This window comes from Triticum urartu, chromosome 1 (genome assembly GCF_003073215.2).
Source record: "Triticum urartu cultivar G1812 chromosome 1, Tu2.1, whole genome shotgun sequence".
NCBI classification, from domain to species: Eukaryota; Viridiplantae; Streptophyta; class Magnoliopsida; order Poales; family Poaceae; genus Triticum; species Triticum urartu.
This window is the reverse complement of record NC_053022.1, coordinates 561098585-561111939: the sequence shown is the minus strand read 5'-3', so window position 1 is coordinate 561111939 and position 13355 is coordinate 561098585. Positions and strand designations below refer to the sequence as shown.

At 48.6% G+C, this 13355-nt stretch overlaps 2 protein-coding genes across 3 annotated transcripts; one reads left to right on the top strand and one right to left on the bottom strand.

The window, feature by feature from the left end:
• Positions 1-1969: 1969 nt before the first annotated feature.
• On the top strand, positions 1970-4517 carry LOC125533150 (probable auxin efflux carrier component 3b). The gene is made up of 5 exons (XM_048696907.1): positions 1970-3146; positions 3300-3564; positions 3645-3888; positions 4022-4098; positions 4389-4517. The coding sequence occupies exons 1-5, from the start codon at positions 2006-2008 to the stop codon at positions 4456-4458; spliced, it is 1797 nt and encodes a 598-aa protein (XP_048552864.1). The 5' UTR covers positions 1970-2005; the 3' UTR covers positions 4459-4517.
• Positions 4518-6180: 1663 nt separating this feature from the next.
• Positions 6181-11433, bottom strand: LOC125530303 (mitogen-activated protein kinase 17-like). 2 transcript variants are annotated; one of them, XM_048694702.1, is made up of 11 exons: positions 10971-11433; positions 9620-10025; positions 9392-9522; positions 9246-9305; positions 8646-8795; positions 8086-8241; positions 7839-7976; positions 7681-7754; positions 7415-7516; positions 6842-7025; positions 6181-6630 (listed from the first exon to the last, which is right to left on the bottom strand). In XM_048694702.1, the coding sequence occupies exons 1-11, from the start codon at positions 11322-11324 to the stop codon at positions 6565-6567; spliced, it is 1821 nt and encodes a 606-aa protein (XP_048550659.1). In that variant the 5' UTR covers positions 11325-11433; the 3' UTR covers positions 6181-6564. The 2 variants fall into 2 exon arrangements, with proteins under 2 accessions (XP_048550659.1, XP_048550667.1); XM_048694710.1 differs by lacking the exon at positions 10971-11433 and adding an exon at positions 10200-10509.
• Between the last annotated feature and the right edge of the window lie 1922 nt (positions 11434-13355).

Genomic DNA, 13355 nt, shown 5'->3' with positions numbered 1-13355 from the left:
TTCGTTGCCCGCTTCCCGTACTTCGTGCAGGTGCAGCCGGCGCACGCGGCCACGGCGCCAGACGCCGCCAAGCTCGTGTGCCTCGTCGAGGAGCTGCAGGAGTGTGAGTCCTTCCTGCGCACCAAGTTGCTCGAGCACAAGATCCTCAAGGAGGCCGTCGTCGACGAGCTGCGTCGGCTGGTGGCGCCGACGGCCTCGGAGAAAATTCCATCAGCTTCGGCGGCCGCTTCCACAGTTCCAGCCACCGTGGTTGCGCCGCCATTCCAGTCCCCAACCAACGCCAGGGAGGTGTTGCGCCAGGGCGTCACCATGGAGGATTTTGGAGCTCAAGCCCGGGTGCACGCGAGGTGTTCAAGGAAATGCCAAAGAGAGAGAGAGAGAGAGGAGGAGGAAGATTGCTGCTGACAGGTGGGCCCCACTTGTAATAACAGTCAATGTAACGGTCAAAATAAATGGAGTTGACTTTGCCGCCACATCAGCTCGTGTTTGGGTCCCGCATGTCATAAACATGTTTAAATCGTCTAAACTGGTCATTTTTGAAAAGTGATAGTTTTTAGTCACAAAATTAGAAATTTTTGGTAGTTATCAGTCACTTTTTTTAATGTGGTAGTTTAGTAGGACGGCAACCCTAATGTGGTAGGTTTTTGTCAAATACTCGAAAATACCTCTCCAGTCTATAAATGTTCGTTCAAGATGTTCAGATACTATGGATGACTATTCCCTGTCCTTTGGTAGATTCATCATCTAATCCTAACACAACGGCAGAATTTATAGAAATGACGATGCAAAATAGCTGAAAAACACAGCTAATAAATAATAATACATACTCTTCATGTTCCAGAATATAAGGCATATTTTGACTGCCCAGATTCATGTTTTGACTGTAATTTTCTCATGCAATATTTAGTCAACAGTCATCACATCTTACAAAAAAAACAATTCAACGCAAACGAATGATGTCCATTTTTTCTATGATAAACAACACACAAAGGTTATTTGTACTGAAAATAGGGTTGCAGATTTCTTAGCCAAACTTTCGAGTAGAGAGCACCTGACCTACTTGTGGTTATAGGATGCCCCATATGTAATGTTACAGTCTTATTACCTACAGAATTTAGAAGGACCTTGATAAATGCCACACATGTGGCACGGACACGTGTGATCCTGATAAGTTTAGTGACACGATGATGACAACTTTCGTATGACAACTTCAGTCGTAAAAAACGTCAAGGTCGGAATGCTTCATGCCGCATGGGTGGCACTTACCATTTGAGATTCAAAATCAGCAGCGTCTATTCTTTGGCTACATTGATGAGTTCCTTCTTCGGTGGAAGATCTCATGCATCACGCGCTTTGCTACACATACAACTTTATGGTGAATTTCGTCTATTTTGTAGACGCATGCATCTAATGCCCTAGATACGCAGAGTATCAACATCTTAGAAATGCCCTAGAAACATACATGCATACATTAACACGGAAAGCATCCCACCGCAAAACCCAGAAAATATCTAGCCGCGAAAAGGCAGAGGTCAAACAGACGTTCCTTATCAGCATTTCAGTTTCTGGTTCGACAGCTCGTTGTGACGAAAATGCAGAAAGAAAGGCGTTGTATTTTTTAAAATATTTTTTAGTCTAAAGAAACACGTTGTAAGTTGAAAGGTTTCATCGTGAGATGAAAAGAGGGAAAGAAACACGAGGCAAAAACCCACTTGGGATTTGATGTGATTTACCGTTCGGAATGCCTCGCGGGCCTCGGTCGAGATGCAGACCCGGCCCACGGTATAAATAGTCCCCACCCGCGCGTGCCGCAAAACTCAACCCAGGAGCACGGACACACCGCACTGCCCGCGATCCACTCGCTCTCCATCGATTTGCATGCAACCGACTCCAGATCGATCCCTCCACTGATCGCCCAGTCAAAGATCGCTCGGCCGGCGGCGCGGTGATCGTCGTCGTCGGAGGAGGAGGAGCAAGTCCTGTACGTGGCCAGCTGGGCGGCGCCATGATCTCGTGGCATGATCTGTACACGGTGCTGACGGCGATGGTGCCGCTGTACGTGGCGATGATCCTGGCGTACGGCTCGGTGCGGTGGTGGGGGGTGATCACGGCGGACCAGTGCGCCGGGATCAACCGCTTCGTCGCCGTCTTCGCCGTCCCGCTGCTCTCCTTCAAGGTCATCTCCGGCAGCAACCTGTACGCCATGGACCTGCGCTTCGCCGCCGCCGATACGCTGCAGAAGCTCCTCGTCCTCGCCTCGCTCGCCGTGTGGTCCCGCCTCCCCGTCCCCTTCGCCGGGCTCGACTGGTCCATCACGCTCTTCTCCTCCGCGACGATGCCCAACACGCTCATCATGGGCATCCCGCTCCTCGTCGCCATGTACGGCCGCCACGCCGGCGACCTCATGGTGCAGATCGTCGTCCTCCAGTGCATCATCTGGTGCACGCTGCTGCTCTTCCTCTTCGAGTTCCGCGCCGCGCGCCTGCTCATCTCGGGGAGGTTCCCGGCCGCCGCCGTCGCCGACGTGCGCGTCGACCCGGACGTCGTGTCGCTCGACGGCAGCCACGCCGAGGCGCAGGCCGAGGTCGCGCCCGACGGGAGCATGCGCGTCGTCGTGCGCCGGTCCGCGGCGTCGCTCTCCCGCCGCTCCCTCCTCGACGGCGCCGCGGCGGGGATGCCGTCGCCGGCGCGCGAGTCGAGCGTGACCGGCGTGGAGATCTTCTCGGTGAGCTCGTCGCGGAACCACACGCCCAGGGGCTCCTCCAGCTTCACCCACGGCGACTTCTCCGCGACCACGGGAGGCGGCGGCGGCGCCGCCGCGCCTGCTCTGCCGCCGCCGCCGCCGCACGGCGCGGTGAGCGCGTCCAGCTTCGGCGCGGCCGACCTGTTCTCGCTGCACTCGTCGCGGCAGCACACGCCGAGGCCGTCGGCCAGCTACGACGAGCACGCGCCGCGGGGCAGATCGACGGCGGCCGTGGCGCCGGTCGAGGACCCCAAGGACAACGTGCACATGTTCGACTGGAGCTCCGGCGCGTCCGGCGCGTCCGAGGTGAGCGGCCTGCCGGTCTTCCGCAGCAGCGCCAAGGAAAGCGGCCGCCGGCGTACCCCCTCCGACGCGACGTCCACCAACTCCGACTCCTCCAGATGTACGCCCATCAGTCTCTCTCCACATCCCCAAACTGACCCCGCCTTATCAGTATCTGATCACCTCACAAACGCGCACACGTAGCCGAACGTGAACGAAAACCTCTCTTTTGCTCAAAAATTAAAAAAAAACTCGAGCGTGAACTTTGTTGCAGTGAACCGGACGGGAGCGGCCGGCGTCGAGCGCGTCATTTCTGAGGCGGCAGCGCAGGAGTCGCTGGAGAGGCTGGAGGCCGGCACGGAGGCGACGGAGAAGGAGCAGGAGCAGGATGAGACGAAGAAGGTCGGCGACGAGGTGGGAAAGCCGCCGGCGAGCGTGATGCTGCGGCTGATCCTGACCATGGTGTGGCGCCGGCTGATCCGGAACCCCAACACGTACGCCAGCGTCGTCGGCCTCGTCTGGTCACTCATCGAGTTCCGGTACGTGATCCATTTTCTTCTTCTTCGATCGACCGGTGATGATCAGTCATGACGACGGCCGTGCCGACTCGTCGCCGCAGGTACCACGTCACGATGCCGGCGATCGTGGCCAAGTCCATCTCCATCCTCTCCGACGCGGGGCTGGGGATGGCCATGTTCAGCCTGGGGCTGTTCATGGCCCTGCAGCCCAAGCTCATCGCCTGCGGCAAATCCGCGGCGGCGTCCACCATGGCCGTCCGCTTCCTGCTCGGCCCCGCGGTCATGGCCGTCTCCTCCGCCGCTGTCGGCCTCCGAGGCACGCTGCTGCGCATCGCCGTTGTCCAGGTACGTGGCTGGTACGTACGAATATATGATTCCAGTACAACACAATACATGACGATGACAATTCCAACAAAGTACGTACGTAATTCTCAAAAACCAAAGTACGTACGTGACATGTTGCCATGTATGTACGTAGGCCACTCTGCCGCAAGGGATCGTGCCGTTCGTCTTCGCCAAAGAGTACAACCTCCATGCCGCCATTCTGTGCACCGGGTAAGCCAAGAACAATCAGTATCAAATATCTCCCCCAATAAGAATTACTCTATCTTTTCATATAACTTTATAATAAAAATACGCCGGTCAAAATCAAAAGAGGAAATGGGATAGGGCTCGATGCGTCGTCGAGAAACGTACCATTGGGGAAAAATTCTAATCCGAGACCAATTATGGGACGAAAACCTGATAGCACTCTAAGCATACCTGAAATGGAGAATGCCCTAATATGGTCAAGAATTTAGGTTCACGCCAAATGCTTATTTATTTACTATTTTGCCTTTCTACAGGGTCATATTTGGCATGCTAATAGCTCTTCCGATCGTCCTGCTCTACTACATCATCCTTGGGCTGCTATGACGGACGACTCGCCATGAACGAAATGTTCTCCCGCGTCGGAGATCAAATTGACGCAGGGGTTCCGACGCAAGATTGGTTCGGCCTAGTTTAATTGCTCTTATGCTATAGATGCAAAATGCAGCGCTGAGTTTGAATTCCCTCCATTCACAAATCATAAGGATGTGCGGCGCGTGAAGCTGATGGGCCTAGATTAGTGGGAGTCAAAGAAAACAGTTCGCACATGTTTGAAGCACAGAAGTTTAGCGAACTTCGGTTATTTCCTATTGTAACATGAAATAAACCCCGATGGCTAGTATAGTTTGTTAATTAGGGATTAAGTATACAAAGTTGTTGTGTTTTCCATACATATTTGGCAGTTAAGAAAGAGATGAGGAGAAGTTATGTTTGTTTTTCGGTAACATGGTGAAATCAGAGGAGCTGGAGAGGAGGACATTTGCCCATTCCCACATGTGTGGGAATGGTTTAACAATATCCAGAGGGTATTCCCCATTACCACCTTGAGGCAAGACACGCAAACACAAATGCTCGTTGTTATGTTGACACATCCACATCCTAGAAACTAGTCTCCTATCCCCTGCAGCCCCACAGGACCCAATGAATTTTTTTGGGATGCATGTGCATTGTAAGGTGGAGGGTGGAGATCATCGGATCAGTGAATGTGGAAAGTGGCATCGATAAGCTATGCTCTGACTCGCCTATCACCTCCCCCCCCCCCCCCCCCCCCCCCCCCCCCCCCCCCCCCACCACCACCGGGCTCTAATTGGACCATGTACTCTAAGAGCCGCCCATCCAACTATTCCTCAGAGGCGGATGGAAAATCTGACAGACACTTGGCTAGATCGAGTGCAAGGAGAAGCCTGGATCGAGTGAAGAGACGTGCACTACCTTGAAATAGAAAATGGTTGTTCAAAGGAGAAGAAGAAGGATCGAGATAATGTTTAATGCGATGGAGAGTGCTGAGGGCGATGAAGCGGAGAAGGCGGCGAAGGCAGCTAACACATACATCACATATCTTCACTCGAGGGCAACTAAATGTCGGTTAGGCCACCATATAAATTGGCGACGAGTTTAGATAATGGCATTGCCACCTTGAGCTGGAAGGGAGGGCATTTGCCCCCCTCCCTCCTCCCTATGACTTTTTTCATCCATAAATTTCTAACCTAACTACTAACTACTAATGTTGGTCATTCACAAATAGAATCATCCAACATTGTCAACAATCAGAGAACAATGAAGTTGTGGTGTTAAGAACCCACACATTTCTGCCAAGGAACCACCGCTCTCACTTCGAAATTACAGGGAATTCGGGCATGAGAAGAGAGAGTAATTGGGAGGAAGCGCAGGTGAGAAATGAGGTCTTTTTTCTTTCTTCTGAAGCTTCCGATCCAATGATGTTGGATGCTGTGGAACCGATGCATGGCTCAACTATTGGCCTTCACTTCAACCTGCTTTGAAACATGCACTGAATCTGATCTAACCAAAAGCCAATTGATCAATTCTCACAACAAACACTAAATACCATGTATCAACATTGTCCAAGTCCAGTGAAGAGACACTTTCTTCACTAATCTTGTACCGATGTCTAACAACTACCGGCTACCCCCAAAAAACATGTTAACTCCATCGATGAAAAATAATATTGCCATATCGCCTCAAGTGAAACATGTAATAATGGAAAATATGGCAAGCATTTCCATATATAGCGGGCACAAGGAGCGTCTCTAGACAAACATTTGCATAAATTAACAGAGGCAAAGAGCATCTCTGATTGCAGAAGGTTTACAAGATCAGAATAGCACCATATGAACAGAAATATAGGGGCGTGATACTTCATATTGACAAAATTGTACAGGATCATGGCAGCTCCTCCGAGGAAAGGACGAGGAACTAGCTTGTAGGTTAGACATGGTTCTTCTTTGACAAAGTACAAAAAACGAGTAGAAAATTTTACATTACAGCACAAGGTTACCATAACAGATGATTTTGTGGTCTTATTTGTTGTATAGAATTCTTGGCTTGGGTTAAAGATCATTCTGATCTTGAGCGCCTATAGACATGCTGTTGTACATAGTATATACTACCGATCGCTTCTGTAACCTTCGAAAATCAGGTTTTCAGTTGAGCGATCTTCTGAGAGACGCCGTCAGCTGCATCCACGCTCTCGTATTCATCCTGGAAAATGTTGAATGGACATTGCAGCATTAACTAAGAAATTGCTCAAATTAGATATAGATATCTTAGAGATATAAACAATTAAACACTCCAAAGGAAAAAAAAAAGGTGAAAGACAGCCTGCAAGTATGGAACTCAAATATACCAGCAATTTCGTAAGAAAAGAGGGGGCAAATATATTTACTGTAGTCAAAGGACGAGCTGAACTCACATCTTTATTTTTTATTTCACCTATACACTTGGAAGCACTCATGGTTTCACTCTTCAGTAAGCTCCGAGCACTCATGAGGGGTTTGCTTATTCCATCTGTCACTGATGCATGTACTGGCTTTTCACCTGCATTCAGCTTTACTTGGTAGTCACTATCTCCGTGCTTATTGCCAATTGCTCTTTCCCTGAGACAAGATGCGAGAATTGTTAGATACAAAAACTTAAAAGGTTGTCTATTTGTAGGATGACTCATTTTATATGTATATATAAGCATCTGATCATGTGAAACATTATTCTCTATCAAATTTAACATTAAAAAATATTTGATTTAAAATCTCTAGCAACTTGCAAAAAGCAAAACAAATATGATATTTATGATGAAGTATTTATTTTGTTGAATATTCTTGCCAAGTCCAAACAGATCATCTTTGGGAAATTTGTACAAGGTTGTCAAAGGAAAGAAATTTTGGTTAGAAAACAAATATTTCGACCATAAGTATCGACATGCCCATTCTACATAAAGATATTTATTGCCTTGGAAGTATACATTTAAGTCTCGGTCAGAGCATATTACCTTGGTAAGGAAGCATTTTGTCGCAACTGTGGACTGGATTTTTCACCCTTTGCACCACCTTTTTCCAAATGAGCGAATTGCTGCTTAAAGCGATCCACCCCACTGTCAACATACATGCACAAACATCAGAGTTTGCAATATACCATCAACCAGTCATATACATATAACTGGCATAATTCAGTGTATGCAGAAGAGAGTAAAGCATAGTCATCATAAAATTCTCAACACAAGTAAATCTTGTTTCTAAGGGAAAATAATGGTCTCACCTAGGGTACATGAAGCTCATCTGGTCTCCTCCACGTAGGTATTCTTGCAACATCTGAGGATGGTACTCTAAAATCTGAAAGATGTAGAAGTTGTTAGCTAACTACAGAGTCGGGCAGCAGCTCTACTGTATCTCCACAAAATAGCTGAGCAATTGTACCTCTCTGTAAATTAATTCTCGGACATCATCTTTGCCCAACTTTCTCTTCTCGAACTCAAACTCAAGTTTTGAGATGGGCTGTGCTATGGGTTCACGTTCTGAATTTGCTAATCCGTTAAAGTATGGGTCTGTCAGGGCCTTGAAGAACATTTTCATATCTCAGTACTGAGGACAGTGATTCACCCAACATTTTCAAAGATGTAATATATCTTTATAGTAAATAGAAGTTGGTCTCAGCCATTCCTACCTCGTCAGCAGTTGGCCTATCCTTAGGATCAAAAGCAAGAAGACGCTCAAGCAAATGGAGAGCCATAGGATCGATGCCTGGAAATTTTTTGGTAAGGGGAACTTTAGGCTTCTTCCTCATATTGCTCAAGTATCGCCGAGCTTTCTCGTTCCGTATCTGCAACCATTCGGTAAAAGGGTGTAAAAGACATATGGTTTAAACATCATCCCACAATTTACATTTCATTCTATATGAAAAATATATAACATGGCGAGAGATTGTGCTGATATTGATGCCAATTCGTGCCGACATCCGTATTCCATGTAGCTCAGTAACCAAGCACGCAAACCATATTAAGGAGAATCAGAGTTTGTAAGTATTGGGCGTGGATGCAAAAAAGATACTGAGAGAAATGGAACAAGCCAATAATAAATTCATAACCATGTACACAAGTTATCAATGCAAGGTTCAATTTTGCAGGAAATTCGCATATTATGAAAATATGAAAAATAGGAAGTGGCAAAATATATAACTCCAACTGTTGTTCTAACTTGCTGGTGACAAGTGTGGAGTAAGCATACCTTAGCGAGAGATTCTGCTGAAGGAGTGCCAAGTACATCAGTCATGAGATCCAATTGATGGACAACATTCTTCCCTGGAAAGAGTGGCCTCCCTGTGAGCATTTCTGCAAAGATACACCCTACGCTCCAAATATCAATTGCAGGTGTGTACTGCAAAATTCAAAGTTCAGCTGCTTTTAGCATTTGCTAAACATGCACAGACATTAATTAAGAAACAAAGTACATCATCAAGTTTGAATTAGCGCCCAAGCCAGGTCGCTACATTCAGCTATGATTATATGAAAGAAGAGGGCAAAACACCACAAGTAACAATTTTTTGGCATTTTTACTGGGAGAGAACTTAGTGCAACATATGAAATACAGATCATGACAGGTTGAACCGACATTTGAGAACTGTAGTAGCAACTCTAAAAGGGAAGGGAACTTTAGTTGCAAAAATGGAAATTAATCAACATGTGTTACTAGTGAAATCAACAAATAGTATTGCTATGTTGCATCGAAACATATCATATTAAAACAACAATTTTGGAAGAAAATCTATAGTATGGTTATTGTGCTTTTTTAATAGCCTGGGTATTGTTGTTGGTAATATTACATCACCTTTGAGAAAAAAGAGCCACACAATTCTGGAGCACGATACCATCTAGTTGCAACATAGTCCTAGACAAGGCATGCAAAATCATCAGAAACCAAGATTTGGCTGCTCAGGATAAACATTATCTGCTCAACATTACTAAAATGGCTACCGTCCAGAATATGGCTGATGGAGCCCCGTCATTAAATGATACACGGGCAAGCCCAAAATCACAAATCTTCAGCTTGCAGTCAGCATTCGCTAGAATATTCTTGGGCTTAAGATCCCGATGGAAAACACTCGCTGCAAAACCATCATGTAAACAAACAATCAGTACAGCAACATGAGATGAAAAAGGTTGAATGAACACTTATCGATTTCCTTTGTGTAGTCTAATCACCTGCATGGATGTACTTCATTCCCCGGAGCAGCTGATACAAGAAGAACTGGTGATGCTCTGGTGTGAGATCATCGTTCGCTTTTATTACCTGATGGAGATCGGACTCCATCAGCTCAAAGACCACATATATGTCCCTGAATTCCCTCCTTGAAGGGGGGAGCATAATGTGCTTGATCTGAACTATGTCCGGGTGGCGCAGCAGCCGGAGCAACTTGATCTCCCTAAGGATGCGGGTGGCATCGGAGACATGATCAAAGACGTCATTGATCTTCTTGATGGCCACACGCTCGCCGGTCTGGGTGTCGATAGCAGCAGCCACAACTCCATAACTCCCTTTGCCAATGACCTCGCTGACCTGATACCGGTTTAACTCACCATACTCCGTGAAGAACTCGGATTCCGAGGTCTGAAAAGGAAGGAGCAAGCGCATATTGGCACCATTAGTTCAGAGAGCTAGATGGTGCTAACATACTGATTTACCAGTGGTGGTAAAACCGCGCCGAGAAAAAGAAAGATAGAACATCTCAACTGAAGATACCGATGGCCTCACAAAGATACGAAACAATATTGACGGCCTTACATGGCTGTGTGCATCCCTGTGATGCAGAGGCCGGGGTAATCCCCTTTCCGAAAAAAATACTGATGGCCTTACAAACAATGATAGTGGTGGGCAAAAAGGATCAGAAGACATGCACACAACTGGAAAGTCACTCGAGACAGCTTCTTGCTTGTGCTGGGTTTGGACTTTGGACTGAATGAATCACGAAGTGGTTGAACATTTGGTACTTTAAACAGTGTATTTTTCTGAATATATCTACCTGCTGCTACCAAAAGTGGCAAACGCGGAATCGTCAACAAGGACCAATAATTGAAAAGCAAAAGCATAACCTCTTCCACCATGCATCATGTTTGTCTCTGATGAGACATGAACAGCGAAAACAGGGCTCCCGTGACACTGCTTGCTCCTAAATAATGCCGCGCTTTATTAGGCTGTCACGGACGGCATTCATGTGTGGCGCAGTTTGCACAAGCTAATATTATGAGTTTATTATATATGACATTAATAAGTATAACAACTATCCAAGAACTGGCATTGACCGTCACCACATCAAAATCGGTGGTTCCAGGAAAACAGATCCGCAAAGAACTGGCAAGGGAGCAAGAACAGAGCAATCCCAAGGGTGGATCTTCCCCAATCCACGAAGCGAACAGAGCAATCCCGGCAGCACGGCAACATATTTCATCCGGGAGAGATCGACGGCAACCGACATTGAACGAGAACGGCGGAAGGGGGCCGCGGGGGAAGGGGACTAATTAAGGAGAAGAGGGCGCACGGCGAGCAAGGACGCACCTTCTTGCCGGGATCCATGCGTGGCGGCGGGTTGGTGCGCGCGGGCGCGCGGGGTAGGGCGACGCGCAGGCTCCCGGCCTCCCCCTCCCGGTCGAGCACAATGTATCCCTCGGGGTCGGACTCGGGGCCGTCGGCGAGCTCCTCCTCCTCCTGCTGCTGCTCCTGCTCCCAGTCGACGTGATCGTCCTGCGGCTGCGGGAGCGAGCGGGCGCGCAGGTCGCTGGTGGCGGTGGTCGCGGAGGATGTATTGGTGTGCGCGGTCAGGTGGGAGGAGGAAGAGGATGAGGCGGAGGAGACGCGGCGGGAGCGGTGGTGGCGCAGCCAGCGGATGAGGGAGCGGGCGCGGCCGCCCATACACTGCTGCCTATTCCGCGGGTGGGCCGGCGCATTGGGCGGCGGGCGTGGCGGAGGGGGGCGTGGGCGGGTGGGCTGCCCGGGCGCGGCGGTGGCGGGGAGGGAGGGAGGGGGCAGCGGGCGCGGCGCGCGGGGAGGGGTGTGCGTGGAGGTGGCGGTTGGGCAGGGGATTGATGGGTGGAACGTGGGTGGTGCTACAGGGAGGAGACGCCGTTTGAATCCTCTCTGATGTACTGACGACCGTGGGTGGCCAACACGTCCCAAACTGCTTTCTTTCTTTTAACCTGTTTTTATTTTATTTATTATTATAAATCTTTTCTTCTATGAATAGCTTTTACAAAAGGCAAAATGAATGTTAAACAGTTTCAATCATTGATTTAAATTTTCATGTCTACAAAATGAGATTTAGTTATTCTCTTTTGTCATTTATTATCATAGTACTCCCTCCGATCCTTTTTAGTTCGCATATAAGATTTGACTGAAGTCAAGCCTCGTAAAGTTTGACCAATTTTATAGAAAAAAGTACCAATATTCACAATCTGAAATCGTGTTGGGGAACGTTGCAGAAAACAAAAATTTCTACGGTTTCACCAAGATCTATTTATGAGTTCATCTAGCAACGAGTTGATTAGATGCATCTACACGTACCTTGTAGATCGCGAGCGGAAGCGTTCAAAAGAACGGGGATGATGTTAGTCGAACCACGACGTGATTCAAATCACGATGATCTTTAGCCACCGAACGGACGATGCCTCCGCGTTCAACACACGTACGGGACGGGAAGACGTCCTCCTCTCTTGATCCAGCAAGGGGGAAGGAGAGGTTGATGAAGATTCCAGCAACCACGACGGCGTGGTGGTGGATGCAGGGCGTCAACCAAGTAGCAGCTTCGCCTATACTACGAGAGAGAGACGTGACGGGGAGAGAGGGAAGCACCAAAGGCTGAGGTCTGAAATCCCTCCTCTCCCCCACTATATATAGAGGGCCAAGGGGGGTTGGTGCGCAGCCTAGGAGATCCAATCTCCTAGGTGCGGCGGCCAGGGGAGGGTTTCCCTCCCCCCCAAGGCACCTCGGGGTGCCTTCCACCACTTGGACTCTCCTAAACCCTAGGCGCATGGGCCTAGTAGGGCTGGTGCCCTTGGCCCATATAGGCCAAGGCGCACCCCCTACAGCCCATGTGGCCCCCCGGGACAGGTGGCCCACCCGGTGGGCCCCCGGGACCCCTCCGGTGGTCCCGGTACAATACCGATAACCCCGAAACTTGTCCCGATGGCCGAAACAGCACTTCCTATATATAATTCTTTACCTCCGGACCATTCCGGAATTCCTCGTGACGTCCGGGATCTCATCCGGGACTCCGAACAATATTCGGGTTACTGCATATACATATCTTCATAACCCTAGCGTCACCGAACCTTAAGTGTGTAGACCCTACGGGTTCGGGAGACAAGCAGACATGACCGAGACGACTCTCCGGTCAATAACCAACAGTGGGATCTGGATACCCATGATGGCTCCCACATGCTCCACGATGATCTCATCGGATGAACCACGATGTCGAGGATTAATCAACCCCGTATACAATTCCCTTTGTCAATCGGTATGTTACTTGCCCGAGACTCGATCGTCGGTATCCCAATACCTTGTTCAATCTCGTTACCGGCAAGTCACTTTACTCGTACCGTAATGCATGATCCCGTGATCAACCACTTGGTCACCTTGAGCTCATAATGATGATGCATTACCGAGTGGGCCCAGTGATACCTCTCCGTTATATGGAGTGACAAATCCCAGTCTCGATCCGTGTCAACCCAACAGACACTTTCGGAGATACCTGTAGTGCACCTTTATAGTCACCCAGTTACATTGTGACGTTTGATACACCCAAAGCACTCCTACGGTATCCGGGAGTTACACGATCTCATGGTCAAAGGAAAAGATACTTGACATTGGAAAAGCTCTAGCAAACGAACTACACGATCTTTGTGCTATGCTTAGGATTGGGTCTTGTCCATCACATCATTCTCCTAA